The sequence below is a fragment of the Mesoplodon mirus genome (genome assembly GCF_964341445.2).
Source record: "Mesoplodon mirus genome assembly, chromosome: 3".
NCBI lineage: Eukaryota > Metazoa > Chordata > Mammalia > Artiodactyla > Ziphiidae > Mesoplodon > Mesoplodon mirus.
The window spans coordinates 59,825,181-59,841,613 of record NC_138978.1 but is presented as its reverse complement, the minus strand read 5'-3'; the positions used below and the strand labels follow the sequence as shown (position 1 = coordinate 59,841,613).

Genomic DNA, 16,433 nt, shown 5'->3' with positions numbered 1-16,433 from the left:
AATGGTAATAGGAACATACATATTGATAATTACCTTAAATGTAAATGGTTAAATGCTCCCACCAAAAGACATAGACTGGCTGAATGGATACAGAAACAAGACCCATATACATGCTGTCTAAAAGAGACCCACTGCAGACCTAGGGACACATACAGACTGAAAGTGAGGGGATGGAAAAAGATATTCCATGCAAATGGAAATCAAAAGAAAGCTGGAGTAGCAATTCTCATATCAGAAAAAATAGACTTTAAAAGAAAGACTATTACAAGAGCCAAGGAAGGACACTACATAACGCTCAAGGTGTCAATCCAAGAAGAAGATATAAAAATTGTAAATATGTATGCACCCAACATAGGAGGACCTCAATACATAAGGCAAATACTAACAGCCATAAAAGGGGAAATCAACAGTAACACAGTCATAGTAGGGGACTTTAACACCCCACTTTCACCATGGACAGATCATCCAAAGTGAAAATAAATAAGGAAACACGAGCTTTAAATGATATATTAAACAAGATGGACTTAATTGATATTTATAGGACATTCCATCCAAAAACAACAGAATACACTTTTTTCTCAAGTGCTCATGGAACAATCTCCAGGATAGGTGATATCTTGGGTCACAAATCAAGCCTTGGTAAATTTAAGAAAATTGAAATCATATCAAGTATCTTTTCCAACCACAATGCTATAAGACTAGATATCAATTACAGGAAAAAAATCCGTTAAAAATACAAAAACATGGAGGCTAAACAATACACTACTAAATAACCAAGAGGTCACTGAAGAAATCAAAGAGGAAATCAAAAAATACCTAGAAACAGATGACAATGAAAACAGGATGACCCAAAACCTATGAGATGCGGCAAAAACAGTTCTAACAGGGAAGTTTGTAGCAATACAATCCTACCTCAAGAAACAACAAAACATCTCAAATAAACAACCTAACCTTACACCTAAGAGAAAGAAGAACAAAAAAACCCCAAAGTTAGCAGAAGGAAAGAAATCATTAAGATCAGATCTGAAATAAATGAAAAAGAAATGAAGGAAACGATAGAAAAGATGAATGAAACTAAAAGCTGGTTCTTTGAGAAGATAAACAAAACTGATAAACCATTAGCCAGACGCATCAAGGGAAAAAGGGAGAAGACTCAAATCAACAGAATTAGAAATGAAAAAGGAGAAATAACAACCAACACTGCAGAAACACAAAGAAGGATTATGAGAGATTACTACAAGCAACTATATGCCAAAAAAATGGACAACCTGTAAGAACTGGACAAATTCTTAGAAAAGCACAACCTTCTGAGACTGAATCAGGAAGAAATAGAAAACATAAACAGACCAATCACAAGCACTGAAATTGAAACTGTGATTAAAAATCTTCCCAAAACAAAAGCCCAGAACCAGATGGCTTCACAGGCGAATTCTATCAAACATTTAGAGAAGAGCTAATGTTAATCCTTCTCAAACTCTTCCAAAATATAGCAGAGGGAGGAACACGCCCAAACTCATTCTACGAGGCACCATCACCCTGATATCAAAAAAAGACAAAGATGTCAAAAAGAAAGAAAACTACAGGCCAATATCACTGATGAACATAGATGCAAAATCCTCAACAAAATACTAGTAAAGAGAATCCAACAGCACATTAAAAGGATCCTACAACATGATCAAGTGGGGTTTATCCCAGGAATGTAAGGATTCGACAATATACGCAAATCAATCAATGTGATAAACCATATTAACAAATTGAAGGAGAAAAACCATATGATCATCTCAATAGAGGCAGAACAGCTTTTGGCAAAATTCAACACCATTTATGATAAAAACTCTCCAGAAAGTAGGCAAACAGGGAACTTACCTCAACATAATAAAGGCCATATATGACAAACCCACAGCCAACATTGTTCTCAAAGGTGAGAAACTGAAAACATTTCCTCTAAGATCAGGAACAAGACAAGGTTGTCCACTCTCAGCACTATTATTCAACATATTTTTGGAAGTTTTAGCTACAGCAATCAGAGAAGAAAAAGAAGTAAAAGGAATCCAAATCGGAAAAGAAGAAGTAAGACAGTCACTGTTTGCAGATGACATGATACTATACATAGAGAATCCTAAAGATGCTACCAGAAAACTACTAGAGCTAATCAATGCATTTGGTAAGGTAGCAGGATACAAAATTAATGCACAGAAATCTCTTGCATTCCTATACACTAATTATGAAAAATCTGAAGGAGAAATTAAGGAAACACTCCCATTTGCCATTTCAACAAAAAGAATAAAATACCTAGGAATAAACTTACCTAAGGAGACAAAAGACCTGTATGCAGAAAACTATAAGACACTGATGAAAGAAATTAAAGATGATACCAACAGATGGAGAGATATTCCATGTTCTTGGATTGGAAGAATCAACATTGTGAAAATGACTATACTACCCAAAGCAATCTAAAGATTCAATGCAATTCCTATCAAACTACCAATGGCATTTTTCAATGAACTAGAACAAAAAAAATTCACAATTTGTTTGAAAACACAAAAGACCCTGAATAGCCAAAGCAATCTTGAGAAAGAAAAATGGAGCTGGAGGAATCAGGCTCCTGGACTTCAGACTATACTACAAAGCTACACTAATCAAGACAGTATGGTACTGGCATAAAAACAGAAATACAGATTAATGGAACAGGATAGAAAGCTCAGAGGTAAACCCATGCACATATGGTCACCTTATTTTTGATAAAGGAGACAAGAATATACAATGGAGAAAAGACAGCCTCTTCTATAAGTGGTGCTGGGAAAACTGGACAGCTACATTTAAAAGAATGAAATTAGAACACTCCCTAACACCGTACACAAAAATAAACACAAAATGGATTGAAGACCTAAATATAAGGCCAGACACTATCAAACTCTTAGCAGAAAACATAGGCAGAACACTCTATGACATAAATCACAGCAAGAACCTTTTTGACCCACCTCCTAGAGAAATGGAAATAAAAACAAAAATAAACACATGGGACCTAATGAAACTTAAAAGCTTTTGTACAGCAAAGGAAACGATAAACAAGACGAAAAGACAACCCTCAGAATGGGAGAAAATATTTGCAAGTGAAGCAACTGACAAATGATTAATCTCCAAAATTTACAAGCAGCCCATGCAGCTCAATATCAAAAAAACACACAACCCAATCCAAAAATGGACAGAAGACCTAAATAGGCATTTCTCCAAAGAAGATATACAGAAACCCAACAAACACATGAAAGAATGCTCAATATCACTAATCATGAGAGAAATGCAAATCAAAACTGCCATGAGGTATCACCTCACACCAGTAAGAATGGCCAACATCAAAAAATTTACAAACAGTAAATGCTGGAGAGGGTGTGGAGAAAAGGGAACCCTCCTGCACTGTTGGTGGGAATGTAAATTGGTACAGCCACTATGGAGAACAGTATGGAGGTTCCTTAAAAAACTACAAATAGAACTACCATACGAACCAGCAATTCCACTACTGGGCATATACCCTGAGAAAACCATAATTCAAAAAGTGTTATGTACCACAATGTTCATTGCAGCTCTATTCACAATAGCCAGGACATGGAAGCAACCTAATTATCCATTGACAGATGAATGGATAAAGAAGATGTGGCACATATATACAATGGAATATTACTCAGCTGTAAAAAGAAACAAAACTGAGTTATTTGTATTGAAGTGGATGGGCCTAGAGTCTGTCATATACAGTGAAGTAAGTCAGAAAGAGAGAAACAAATACCGTATGCTAACACATATATATGGAATGTAAAAAAAAAAAATAAGGTTCTGAAAAACCTAGGGGCAGGACAGGAATAAAGACGCAGATGTAGAGAATGGACTTGAGGACACAGGGAGGGGGGAAGGATAAGCTGGGACGAAGTCAGAGATTGGCATGGACATATATACACTACGAAATGTAAAATAGACAGCTAGTGGGAGGTGGCTGCATGGCACAGGGAGATCAGCTCGGTGCTTTGTGACTGCCTGGAGGGGTGGGATAGGGAGCGTTTTGGGGAGACACAGGAAGGGGGAGATATGGGGATGTGTGTGTATGTATAGCTGATTCACTTTGTTGTAAGGCAGAAACTAGAACACCATTTTAAAGCAATTATACTCCAATTAAGATGTTAAATAAATAAATACAAAAAAAAAAAAAGCAAATTATCTGGGGAGGAATCTAGTAGCTGTGAGGTACTGGTGTCTATGACCATATCTCTCCTCATCTAGCCAGAGCCCTGTCCACCCATGTAGGCCAACAATCCCTGCTTATGTGCATTATGCTCTCCCAGTCAGCCTTTCTATTATTTCATTCTTAAACATGAAAGAAAAACAAAGGGTCTCTAGATATATGGGGAAATTGTGAGATTAAAAAAAAATAAAGTCAAGATATATAGGAGGAGAACAGGATCCTAGCAGAAACAGAGAATTCAGGGAATAGAAGAAAATAGAATTTCTAAAACAAACAATGATCCTCTAAATTGGTACTTCTAGTAAGACTTAAGAAAATATTTCATGCATAAAACCAGGACAGAATACAATGAAAATGAATACTTGGAAATTTAAAAATATAAATAGCAAATAAATGTCTAATAGAAGCACTGAGGAAAACAGGGTATGGCAAGGTCTCAAACATAAAACAAACATATTAGAGAAGTGATAAGAAATATAGAAGATCTATGCAGAGGGTTCAACATCCATGTAATACAGATACTAGAAAGAGATCCAAAAAAATAAGAGGAGAGGAAGTTATCAAAGAAATAATATAATTGCTTAGAGTTGCCAGGAGACATGGAATCAAAAGTGTCTTCAAATGAGGACAAAGTTACATGAAAAAGAACCCCCTTAAATAGGTTTAGACCTATCTCTAAAATTTTAGAACATCAATAATGGGGAGGATATTTTAAAAGTCAGAAATCTGCAAGTAACCAGTGAGGAGTAAAAATCAGAATGGCATCTGACTTCTCAGAAGTGATACTGATGCTAGATGATAAGGCAGGAATTTTCTCAAAGTTTTATTGGAAAGGCTCGTCGACCTGGAAATTGATATTCCACCAAACTGTCAAGCGAGGAAGGCACAATAAAAAGAATTTCATGCATGCACAGACTCCGACTTACACAATATTTCCTGGCAGGTCATATAAGGAATTAGTTAATTAATAAGGAGGAAGGGAAAAATATCTAGAAAACAGTATCCATTAGAAACCAGTTAAGGGAAAATTCAGAGTGATGGCTTGCAGCAATTTTAGAAAAGGCCTAATCCAGATTGCAGTAGGAGGATAAAGGGTTTCCTGGACAGGGTGCCCTGGGAACAGGTCTCAGTGAAGAAGCTTATATAATAGCAGCACACAGAAGGTTAAAAAAAAACATTTTTTTAAGAAGCAATTAGAAACTCCAGAAAAAGCAAAACAAACACAAAACAAAACATAAAAACTAAAAATGAAGCCAAGTAAAATTTGGCACAATTTAAATCAACAGGGTGGAATGTTTCTAAAATTTTTTTGAAAAACATTCTCCTGTGACCTGTCTCCTGGAACCACCAAAAACTGTGGTAATATAATCACATATTACTTGCTTCTGCAAGGAACAATATTTACATACTCATAACAATGCAAATGCAGTTTATTGGGTTTTTTATTTTTTTAAATGAACCCATAGACAAACTATAGCACAGAACATATTATCAACCCTGACTTAAGTAAAAGTGTAAAGTTACAGTTGACAGAGATTGGGAAGTGGAAGGAGAAATGGAGGGAAGGGTAAGAGTGCTAATGTCTTTATTTTATTAAAAAGAAAAAATGGGGGAAGGGGAGCTCCAAGAAACAGTCTCTATTTCGTTGATCAAGAAATGGAGTTTAAGAAGATTCTTCTGAGGTTGCAGAGTGATTACTGAAGGAACTGAAAAAAGTGACAAACTATATATGGTAGGAGCATGGGGAAAGAAGGGGAGAAAAAGTATGTGTATAAGTAAATCCTCATTATAGCCAGAAATTAGTAAATAATGTCTACATTTCATAATGCTATAAGCATATTATTTTTAGAAATATAAAGGTGACCTGCCAGAAAAATTAAAAGCAAACCAGTTTAAAGTAATGGCACTTGGGAAGCAAGACTAAAGGTAGAGAAGGGTGCAGAAGAGACTATACTGTCCAATAAATGTTTTTCCATACTATTTCACTATTAAACCATGCACACTAGGCATACCGTAATGCAAAATTATTTTTTTTAAATAATGGGACATATCAAGGCATATACTCCCAGAGAACAAAGAGACATATACAACCATGTGTCCTGTAGCATTGTTTGTAATAAATAGAAAAGAGTTTTCTATCTATCAGCAGGGGAATGGATATATGAATTGTGGTATGTATTCATAGGATGAAATATTATGGATCAAATGATTAAACTAAATGAAATATATCAACATGAAGATATCTCGAAAAGAATGCTGAGAAAATAATAATTTTTGAATGATATGGGAGATGTATTAACAATAACCAAATGTATTATTGTTCATTGGTCATGGATACATACATGCAGGTGTAAGAAAAAAGGTGTTATATAAAAGCATGAACTAGACAAATACATGCTATATTCTTGAAAGTGGGTGCCCTAGGAAGGGAAGGAGAGACCAAAACTAGTAAGGGCAACAAGGAGGACAAACTTTATCTATAATTTTTATTAATAAAAATATATGAGGCAAATATGAGAAAATTTTAAGATATTGTGTTAGTACACAGACGTTTTTATATTACTCCATTTTATGTACTTATATTGTCTTAAAATAATTTTAAAGGGTAAAAGGAAATGGAACATACAAAAGAAAGAAACTCAAGGGGAAATTATGTGAGAGAATTTTCATCACATATGGTATCATCCTATACTAATGTTGTTTTAAACAAATGTGGGGTTTTGGGGAAATACCTCAGAATACTGGCTTTTTTCATCTTTGATTTGAGTACTTACAGGTTTAGATTTTGATTTACTATAAAGGGAAGGAGAATGACAGCTTAAAAAGTGGAAGAAATTAATTAATTTTAGGGGACATTTTAGAAAGCAGGTTTATTGTCTAGAAATTACAGGTATAGATAAAAATCAATGTTCAAAAAGATCTGAATTTGAAGAACAAATTAAGGGAAATAGTTTATACAAAAATTATTACCTCCTTTTAAACAATACTGTATTTGAATCGTTTTTAAAAAACAATGGGCTCCCATAGTCTGTTTGCTTTGCAATGCATTGTGGGTTTTTTGTTTGTTTCCTTTTGTTTTAGAATTGGAAATCTCAAATTTTGCTTATCCATTTCATCATTTGATGGATATTTGGGTTGTTTCCATGTTTTGACCATTATGAACACTGTTGCTATGAACATTCATATACAAGCTTCTGTGTAGATATATGACTTCATTTCCATTGGATATATACCTCAAAGTGGATTGTTGGGTCATATGGTAATTCTATGTTTAACTGTTGGAGAACTGTCAGACTATTTTCCAAAAGTGCTGCACCATTTTCACATTCCCATCAGCAGTGTAGGAGAGTTACAATTTCTCCACATTCTCACCAACACTTATTATCTGTCGTTTTTATTATAGCCATCCTAGTTAGTGTAAAGTGCTATCTTGTGTTTTTGGTTTGCATTCCCCTAATCGCTAATGATGTTGAGCATATATATATTCACTTGTGCTTATGGCTATTGGTACATCTTCTTTGCAGAAATGTCTATTCAGCTCCTTTGCCAATTTTTTTGCGTGTTGATATGCGTAACATAAAATTTACCATTTCAACTATTTTTAAGTGTATAATTTAGGGGCATTAAGTACATTAAGCAATACATTGTTAATATGGAATTGATGGCTAGGGTATCAATGTGAGTCCGATGGACCTGAGTTTAACCAAGATTTTCACACCTACAGGCTGGATGATCAAGACAAGCTACTGAACCACTCTGTGCCTCAGTTTTGTCATCAGAAAATATAAGGCTATTAGGTCTACGAGAGAATTAAATAAAATAATATGAATATGAAAGTATGGAGCAGATAGTAAATTTGTCTTGTCCTCTTTAGAAATATAATGTGAATTATACTATATTACTTTTCCCTAAAAAATATATTTTAGTTATTTAGGAGATTAAAGTAGAAGATGAAATTTTAAGAAGTTATTGAATTTTAGAAGATTAGATTTTTATCATTAGTAAAACTTTTGAAATTATATTCTTCTTTACTCTTCAAATATTCCTGATATATTCCAAAAACTGATTTATTCCTAATTGTGTACCTGTTAAACCCTAGTAATAAACTAAGCATCTTGAGGGCTAGTTATGCTTAAAGAATATCTTAACAAGATTATGAAGGCTAACACTGGCAAAAGTAAAAAAAAAAAAATCAGTCTTACAAATAAAGACATTCACACCTACTGTACTTAAAAAATTCTTCACACTTCCTCAGTTTACCAGAACCTGGGGACATGTGATGATATTTCCATCTATTGTATATGTCTGCCAGATGATCTGCTGTGGCATTACACTCCTCCTCAGGGAGCTCAGCGGGGTAGTGCATAGGCTAAAAACAGTCACTGACTGAACCTACATCCACCAAGTGGTTCCTTTGTGTTGGGCATTTTCTGGAAAAGGGAAAAGCCATTTGGTGCAGGTTCATACTGCATTTTGCTGAGGTGGGCCTAATCATTTCCCTGCCCTGGTAAACACTTAGAAACCATTTTCCTGGTGGTTCATAGAGGAGATTTCAGAGCTTAACATATTGAAGACAGAGTGTTTTAGCTTCTCTGAAAGAGAAAGTAAGATTGTAATAATGCAGTTATTATAACAGTAATAATGCAGTTATTCCCTGCATTTATATGTACTGACATGGTGAAGCTTTTAAGTTTTTATTTAGATAGGTATTTAGATTTTTTAGACAAAACTCCTCTCACACTAAAAGAAGAAAAAAACCCAATATTTAAGAAAAATCATCTCCTCCTTACTCTTTGTCTTTTAATCTCCCTGCTTTCAGCTTGCAAATGTGCTAAGGTACTTCCTACCACAGGGCTTTGTATTCACCAGTGGACTTGCTGGGCTCTACCCTCCACCACAAATCCTAGTTAATGACTGCTCATCTTCCAGATCTCAGCTCACCCCCGTCCCACACACGACACTCAGCACACTGGGCCCTTTCTTTCACAACACATAGTTTATCATTATTAGTGTCTGTAATATTATCATAATATATATTACATATAACATATATAATGTATATTATTTGTTATTTCAGTTATAAATTGATTAATGCTTATCTTCCCCATCAACTGCACGCTCCAAGAGTTCCTGTTTTCTGACCATTTTAACCCTAAGGCCTAGCATAGTGACTGGCATAGGATAACTATTCAATAAATACCTCTTGAATGAATGGATGGAATGAATTAATGAATTTTAAAATAAATAAACCATTTTAGAGAGAGAAAAGAAAAGTTCTTTCTATTCTGCTTTTAACCAAGTCACTCCTCTATGACCTCACTGTCTTAGATGGTAAGGAGAATCTCTTACAAATTGTTTTCCCAGAGCCTAGCAACATCCTAGACTTACATGTAAATACTTATTTTCATTTTGTGCTTGCTGAATGAATGACAAACAAATACATATGGCTGAAGTATCACTATCACTACAATAAACATCACTGTAAGAATTCATAACGGAAGAGAAAGAAGAGGAATAAATACTTTACTAATTGAAAAAACCATCAGCTCTGCTTTAATGAAAGGAGACTCCGTGTCTTACAGTGAGTAAGGGCATAGCTGAGAAGTGTATGGGTGTGGGGCTGGTTAGATTCAGGCTAAGTGAAGTTTCTATAACAAGAATGACCATATGTAAAACTACACTGCTACCATGTTTGAAGATATGGCACTGTCTCTTCCGCTGAAAGATTACAATTTAAATGTCTGCATTATTTTGCCCACATTATTACATATCTGTTCACTCATTCATTCATCAGTAAACTGTAGAGCAGTGTTTTCTAACCACAAATCATATCCGTTAGTATGTGAATGAATGTAGAGGGTTGTAACCAGTATTTTTGAAATGAAACAGAATTTTGAAAACAGAGGGTGTTGCAAATAGTAAAACTGTTTTGAGCATCTTTTGTTTCAGTTTTGCACATTATCTACATCTACTCATTTACTAGGTTGCAAGGTAAAGCATTTTTCTCACTGTGGGTCATAGTCAAAAAAAAACAAAAAATCAAAAGCCAGAGAGAACACTTACTAATAGAACAGGCTCCAAAGTCAGACAAATTAGAAAACTAAGCCAGACTCTAAAACAAGTTACTTAACCATTATAAGCTTTAGGTTTTTTCTTCTATAAAATGGAGATTATAATACTTATCCCACAGGGTAACTGAAAGAATAACATAAAACATGTAAATATGTAAAATAATGATAACTAATATTTGTTGAGACAATACTATGTTAGAAGTACTATCTTCTTTAGTCCCCCAAACAACCCAATGAGGTAAGTTCTATTAAACCTCATTTTACAGGAGAGGAAACAGAGATACTGAGAATTGAAGTAAAAAATCTTAATGAGTGTAAGAATATGTATCTCAGTGACTTGCACATAAATAAATGGACATTATTATAAGATATCAGCAAGTCATTAATAAATCCTGACCCTAGTACTTTGCCTTTAGCAGGAGAAGCTCAACAATAGTTGTGATTGGTAAAACACAGCCCTTGAACTCAGAACACTCTTCACAATAAAAAATAAAATGCTCCAGGAACTTAAAGGGGGCAGAAATTCTTCTGAACTACATTTGTTCACAAAAGGCTTGGGGAAAGAAGAGCTTAGAGCAAGGTCTTCATTGACGTGGAAGGGTCTGTAGAGGTGAGGAGAATAGTATAGGCATGACTAAGGCCCACGGACAGAAACAATGAAATCTGTAGGTTGACAACAGACTGTAGAGAGAAGTCATTGAGTACTTGATCTTGTAACTAAAAGAAAACCACTGAAGACTTGTAACAGTGACTAATGATGACACAATTATTGAGACTGCATAATAACCTCCATATGATTATTGTTCAAAACAGCGTGAAGATATTTTGCCATGAAAATTGAATTCTATTTTCCCAATTTTAAGGATGGAAAACCAACCTTGCTTCAAGGGAAATTATGGGAATTAATGATACATTTGTTAAACTCTAGAGTTTTCTGAGAAATTCTATTATAAAGTGCAAATTATTTGATTAGAGTTGACTGTCTCATAAAGTAGCTTGAAAGGAACTATCTTCATAAATGTAAGTTTTATTATGATAATTGCATTTTTCAGATTGCAGTATTTGAGGAAAGGATTATTTATATAGCTTTTAATTGATTTAAGTAATTATGGAGATAATTACAAGGGTTAAAAAATATTGATTCCAGCCTTTTCCTAAGGACAATCAATTTATACCAAAAAAGTATATACAAATATTTGTTCTCCACCAGATTTGACTCTAATATTCTAATATTTATTTTATTATATACTGTGACACAGAAGAAAGATATGTATTTGTTAACTCAGATGATAAACTACCTATTGAATTTTTTTGTCCCGGTTTCAAATCCCTGCATCTTGCTATTCTTGAAAACAAATAACAGATTAAATAGACTCATATTAAGATGAATTGAATAAAATAAGATTTAAACCTTATCCTTAAAATGTTTTAAACCTTAAAAATGTTTGAAGCTCTAGAAGGCATATAGCATCTAAAATGTGATCTTATATATTCTGGGGTTTAAAAAACTGAAAAAGGGACCTTCTGAAAATTAAGTCCTTGTGCCCAGGAACAATTCTTGGGGTTTGGAACATCTTCCCAAAACAGCTTTTTCATCCTACAAAAGATAAACAAGGCATTATAAGTAAAGAAAAACATTCACATTGAAAATGTTAACAGTTAATAAATGTACAAACTAGAAATTTATCTACCAGACTGGTTATGCCTCAGTAGGATAAGATTCACTTTCACATGCTCTACCATGAAGATCTCTACCAACTTTCTGTCTAGACCAAAGTTAATGATCACTATAATAAACATAGCCAACTCTTATTGAAAACTGTTTGCCAGGCACTGTGCTAAATGCTTTGCACAGGTTTTTCTCAGAGAAAATTAAATATTAAATATGGCCATCAATTGAGTTTCAGAAACAATTCTACTGGATGTGGCCCAATCAGCTCACTTGACTGAAAGGTAAATTCAGATTGTAAAATCACTTTTCCCTATTCACTGCTAGAAGACAAAATTTTCTGTAGAGATTTGGCATGTGTGAAATAACCTCAATGGTCTGGACCTCTCAGCACAGAGTAATGGGGCACCCGAAGAACCATCCAAGAAATTCAAGGCCATTTGCCAAACCAAACAGAATGGAGCCACTCAGCGCTGACGTTTAAAAAGCAGAATACCTACTGACCATAAGTGAACTGACGGCTTCAGATAAATCTTCACCACTAAAAGTTCTCAACCTTGATTGTACAACTCTGAAAGCTATTCTTCTCATCTCTAAGAACATACTGTCTAGGATTTCCTATTATAAGCTTGTTATTTCATGAATGTATATACAGTAAAAAAAAAACCACAAAATCTAATTTCTTCCCTGAGGCTTATGTGTACTAGCAAAATGGAGTGTGGTTTCCTGAAATCAGGCTTTTTCTTTTTATGCCATCTCATTGGCATCAAATATATATAAAAATATTTAGAACACTTTAGTGTTTCTGATTTGGATTTAAAATCAAGGTTTAAATATGTTCAAGATTTTAACACCAAGTACAATACCTTTGGTGTGATATTAACAAGGTTCCAAGCAATAAGATGGAAGAGGAAATAATTATTGGCACAATTACATATAGACCTGCATCATGCTGGTGTTTTTCATCATCTGAAAAAGAAAAAAATTCACACAACACTGAAGCTTGAGGAAATAACACCTTTCTGGATCAGAAATTATAATAGACTTTTTTTCTGATTTCAACATAAATCTGAATGACCTTTAAAGATATAAAAATCAGAAAGAGGAAGATAAAAGTATAGCTTTGACCACATTAATAAAATTATTATTTTGGTCAGAATGATGCTTCTTGTAATTTAGCAAAACATTTTTTCAAAAGTATTTATTTGCCAGCTCTCTCCATCTGGTCACTTTTAGGTTATATGAGTCCAAGTGTCAATAAAAGTTGTTATGATGACTCTTTGTTTCAGCATCTGCTTTTAGAGGAGGCAACCTACAACACCCACCAACCTCTACCTTGCTCACTCCAGACACATTGACCTCCTTACTGTTTCTTGAACCACAAAGCATGCTCACTCTTCAGGGCCTTTGCACTTGCTATCCCCTTGCAGAAATGCTCTTCCCTTTTGTTCTTGCAGGGCTTTACCCAAATATCACCTTCACAGAGAAAAAGACCATTTTTGGCCATCCTTACTAAAGCACCACATTTTAACTCTATCCCTTCATTTTATTTTGCTTCATGCACTTATTTCTATCTGACATTATATTATACATGATTTGTTTATTATCTGTCATTCTTATTAGAGTACTGGAGTTTAAGCTCCATTTAGGGCACAGACTTATGTTTACTGTTCAATCCCCAGTGCTTAGAACAGTGTTCAGTGTATATTTGTTGAACAATACATGAATGAAGCTTTATAATTATTTTAATTCTAAAACCAGGTGAAATGTTTCTCTCTTGAAATTTCATTATTGGGTTGCTTGGATTTGAAGACAATCTGAAAAGTAATAGCAAAATCAAAATGTTCCCACTTCAAGTACAGTAAGGTGAATCAGAAATATAAGACACCCTGTGGACTTTTTTCTATAATTATTGCTACAGTTTTATTTTTAGAAAAAGATTTCCTTTAGAAGATGATTAAAATTTAAAAACTCATAAATATGAGTCAAAACATATTGTTTGGGGTAGGTATATTTATATTAATTGTACAGAAAATTAATATTTTTCCAATTAATCTTTATGATGATGTATTTTATTGTATAGCTGGATACTTCCCTTTATTTATTTTCCATCAACTTTTAGACTGAAATTTTTACTTACCAATACAAGAATACAATACCACGCCTGATTATTCTTCTTACCACCACCATGGAACCATGTACCCTTACTTCAGTCACCCATGAGGCATCTACATAAGACTCTGGGCTATTCCATGATTCCATCAGAAAGAAAATAATCAGATGGCAGCATTACTGCTAGCTAAGGAGGAAACCACACATCTGTGTAAAAAGAAACTAAAAGTAAACATTTTTACCTTGGGTGAAACCATCAATTATCTTCGGTTTCCCCACTCCCTCCATAAATATTGGGTAAAGACTGAACTGATACTTCTCAATGGGGATAAAATGATCTGAGGAGAAAAAATATTTTAAAGAGTCATTCCCACTGAATTAATATAAATGAGTGAAATCTATGTAAAAAAAAAATGTTAAGTGACTCTCTCTTATATTTCCATGGATGTAAAACTGATGACTTATGGGTTGAAACTGATGGATTAAAAACTGATGATTGTTACCTATGGATTGAAACTGATAATTAGGGAGTTTCAAAGACAATCTAAGCACTACCAATTCTACTGTAATGACAATAATTTCACAAATAATGTTTTAAAATCTTACCCAAAGATAGAAGATTGCAATTTTTAAAGGCATGTTCCAGTGATAGCCGGTTTGTTCAAGTTCAGGGTGTAGGAGTTGTTTTATTTCCCTTTCCAGGACAATACACTCTACCTCCTAAGACCAAAGCCAGCAATATTCCCTTTTCACAAGAATTTAGTTTATTTAGCCTCCCCATTCAAGGCAGCTGGGAGACTAAAGTCTCATGAAATCCCATGCAAAGAAGATGGGAGTGGGGACCAGGAATTACCTTATATATCCAGGTGTCTAGATCTATGGAGGATGATCATCTTCATAGCAAAGCTCAAAATGGATCTATCAGTGATCTATCATTTTTACAAATGCTAATAAGATATAAATATTATTCCACAAGAGATAAATCTCTTTGAAGCACAGAGAGTAACCTCCTAGACAACAGTATAGTAATGAACTGGATTTAGTTCTCTATCAATAATTTGTTTCTATTTACCTTGATGCTAAATTCTAGGGTCTTTGCAATGAAATAGAAGTAGGTGCCTTTGGGATGATGTTGTAAATAAGAACACGGCAATCCTTAGCTTCCCTGCTTAAACCTTACTCAGACTCAGAGACTCTGTATTGTGCACTAATATTTTGCATTTTAATCACCTTGTGGGGTAACTGGTCTACTTTGGGAATATTATGCTGGCTTATGATCCTCAGACCTTCAGCCTGGCCCTCCCACTCATTGTTAGTGGCATCATAAGTTGGTACACAATTTGGGAAAACAATTTGTCAGTAGATATCAAAAGCCATTAAAATGGTTTTTTAAAAAGGTTAAGCTGGAAGCAACATAAATGTTCTCAAATAAATAAATGGTTTATGTAGATTCTGAAATAAAATGCTATACAATCATTTAAAAAATAGTTATAAGGATTGTGAACAAAATAGAAACATGCTTGTGATATATCAAAGGAACAAACCATAAGAAAAGTGGTAGATGATATGATTACAACTATATAAAATATTTAAATGGAAAAGGATCAAATGAAATAGAATTAATTGTAATAGGATGACAATTTAGGCAGCAAGATCTATCATCTATATTTTTGAAGTTTTCATTAACTGTCTATGTTATTTGAATTAATAATCTGTAGCATCATACTAATCCATAGGAGAAACTTAATTAAAGTACAGTAAGCTTACCGTGGACATAATACTTCTTAACAGAGGAAGGGATTCTAAGCCATTTAATTTCATTGTCTTCATGAAGAATTTTCCACTCAAGAATAAAATACATCGGATTGTAATCACTGGGTGATAGCATCCAGGAAAGAATTACACAACTGCTGTTTAAAGGATAAGCACTGAGTGACTGCACGATATTTACTGTGGGGGAAAGAAGGAAATTTAGTTTTAAATTCAAAATTAATGAAGATCTCCTAATTGCCTTTAGGAACATATAACCTACTGAAAAGGGGAGAAGGAAGAGAAAGCAGACATTTATACAAATAAATAAAGCAGACATTTACACATGGCAATTATTTTTGTATCACAAGAATCATATAAGCAGAGAGGTGTGGGAATATATGCTATGAGGAGAAATAAGATTCTACCTAAAATCCAAAAAGGAGATTTTTGGATATGGTCAAAAGGTGTTCTCTACTGTAATACTGTACAAGCCTATTAATCATTCTAATTCCCTCCAAATCTTCTCTCCCGCTGATGGAGTCGTGCTTTCAAAGAACAAATCTGATCATTTTAACAACCCTCTCCACAGGGTCCCACT

The 16,433-nt window shown here is 34.1% G+C and overlaps 1 protein-coding gene across 4 annotated transcripts in view; it reads right to left on the bottom strand.

Annotated features, from left to right (window-relative positions):
* LEPR (leptin receptor) overlaps positions 1-16,433 on the bottom strand; it is a gene marked incomplete at its 3' end in the record, with an annotated part of 93,480 nt that overhangs the window by 9,083 nt on the left and 67,964 nt on the right. For all 4 annotated transcript variants that reach the window (XM_082613092.1, XM_082613090.1, XM_082613089.1 and 1 more), the window contains 4 exons: positions 15,851-16,033; positions 14,326-14,421; positions 12,838-12,940; positions 11,824-11,899 (listed from right to left, as the gene is read on the bottom strand). In XM_082613092.1, the coding sequence (XP_082469218.1) occupies positions 11,824-11,899; positions 12,838-12,940; positions 14,326-14,421; positions 15,851-16,033 (458 nt within the window). The remainder of the gene's footprint in view (positions 1-11,823; positions 11,900-12,837; positions 12,941-14,325; positions 14,422-15,850; positions 16,034-16,433) is intronic.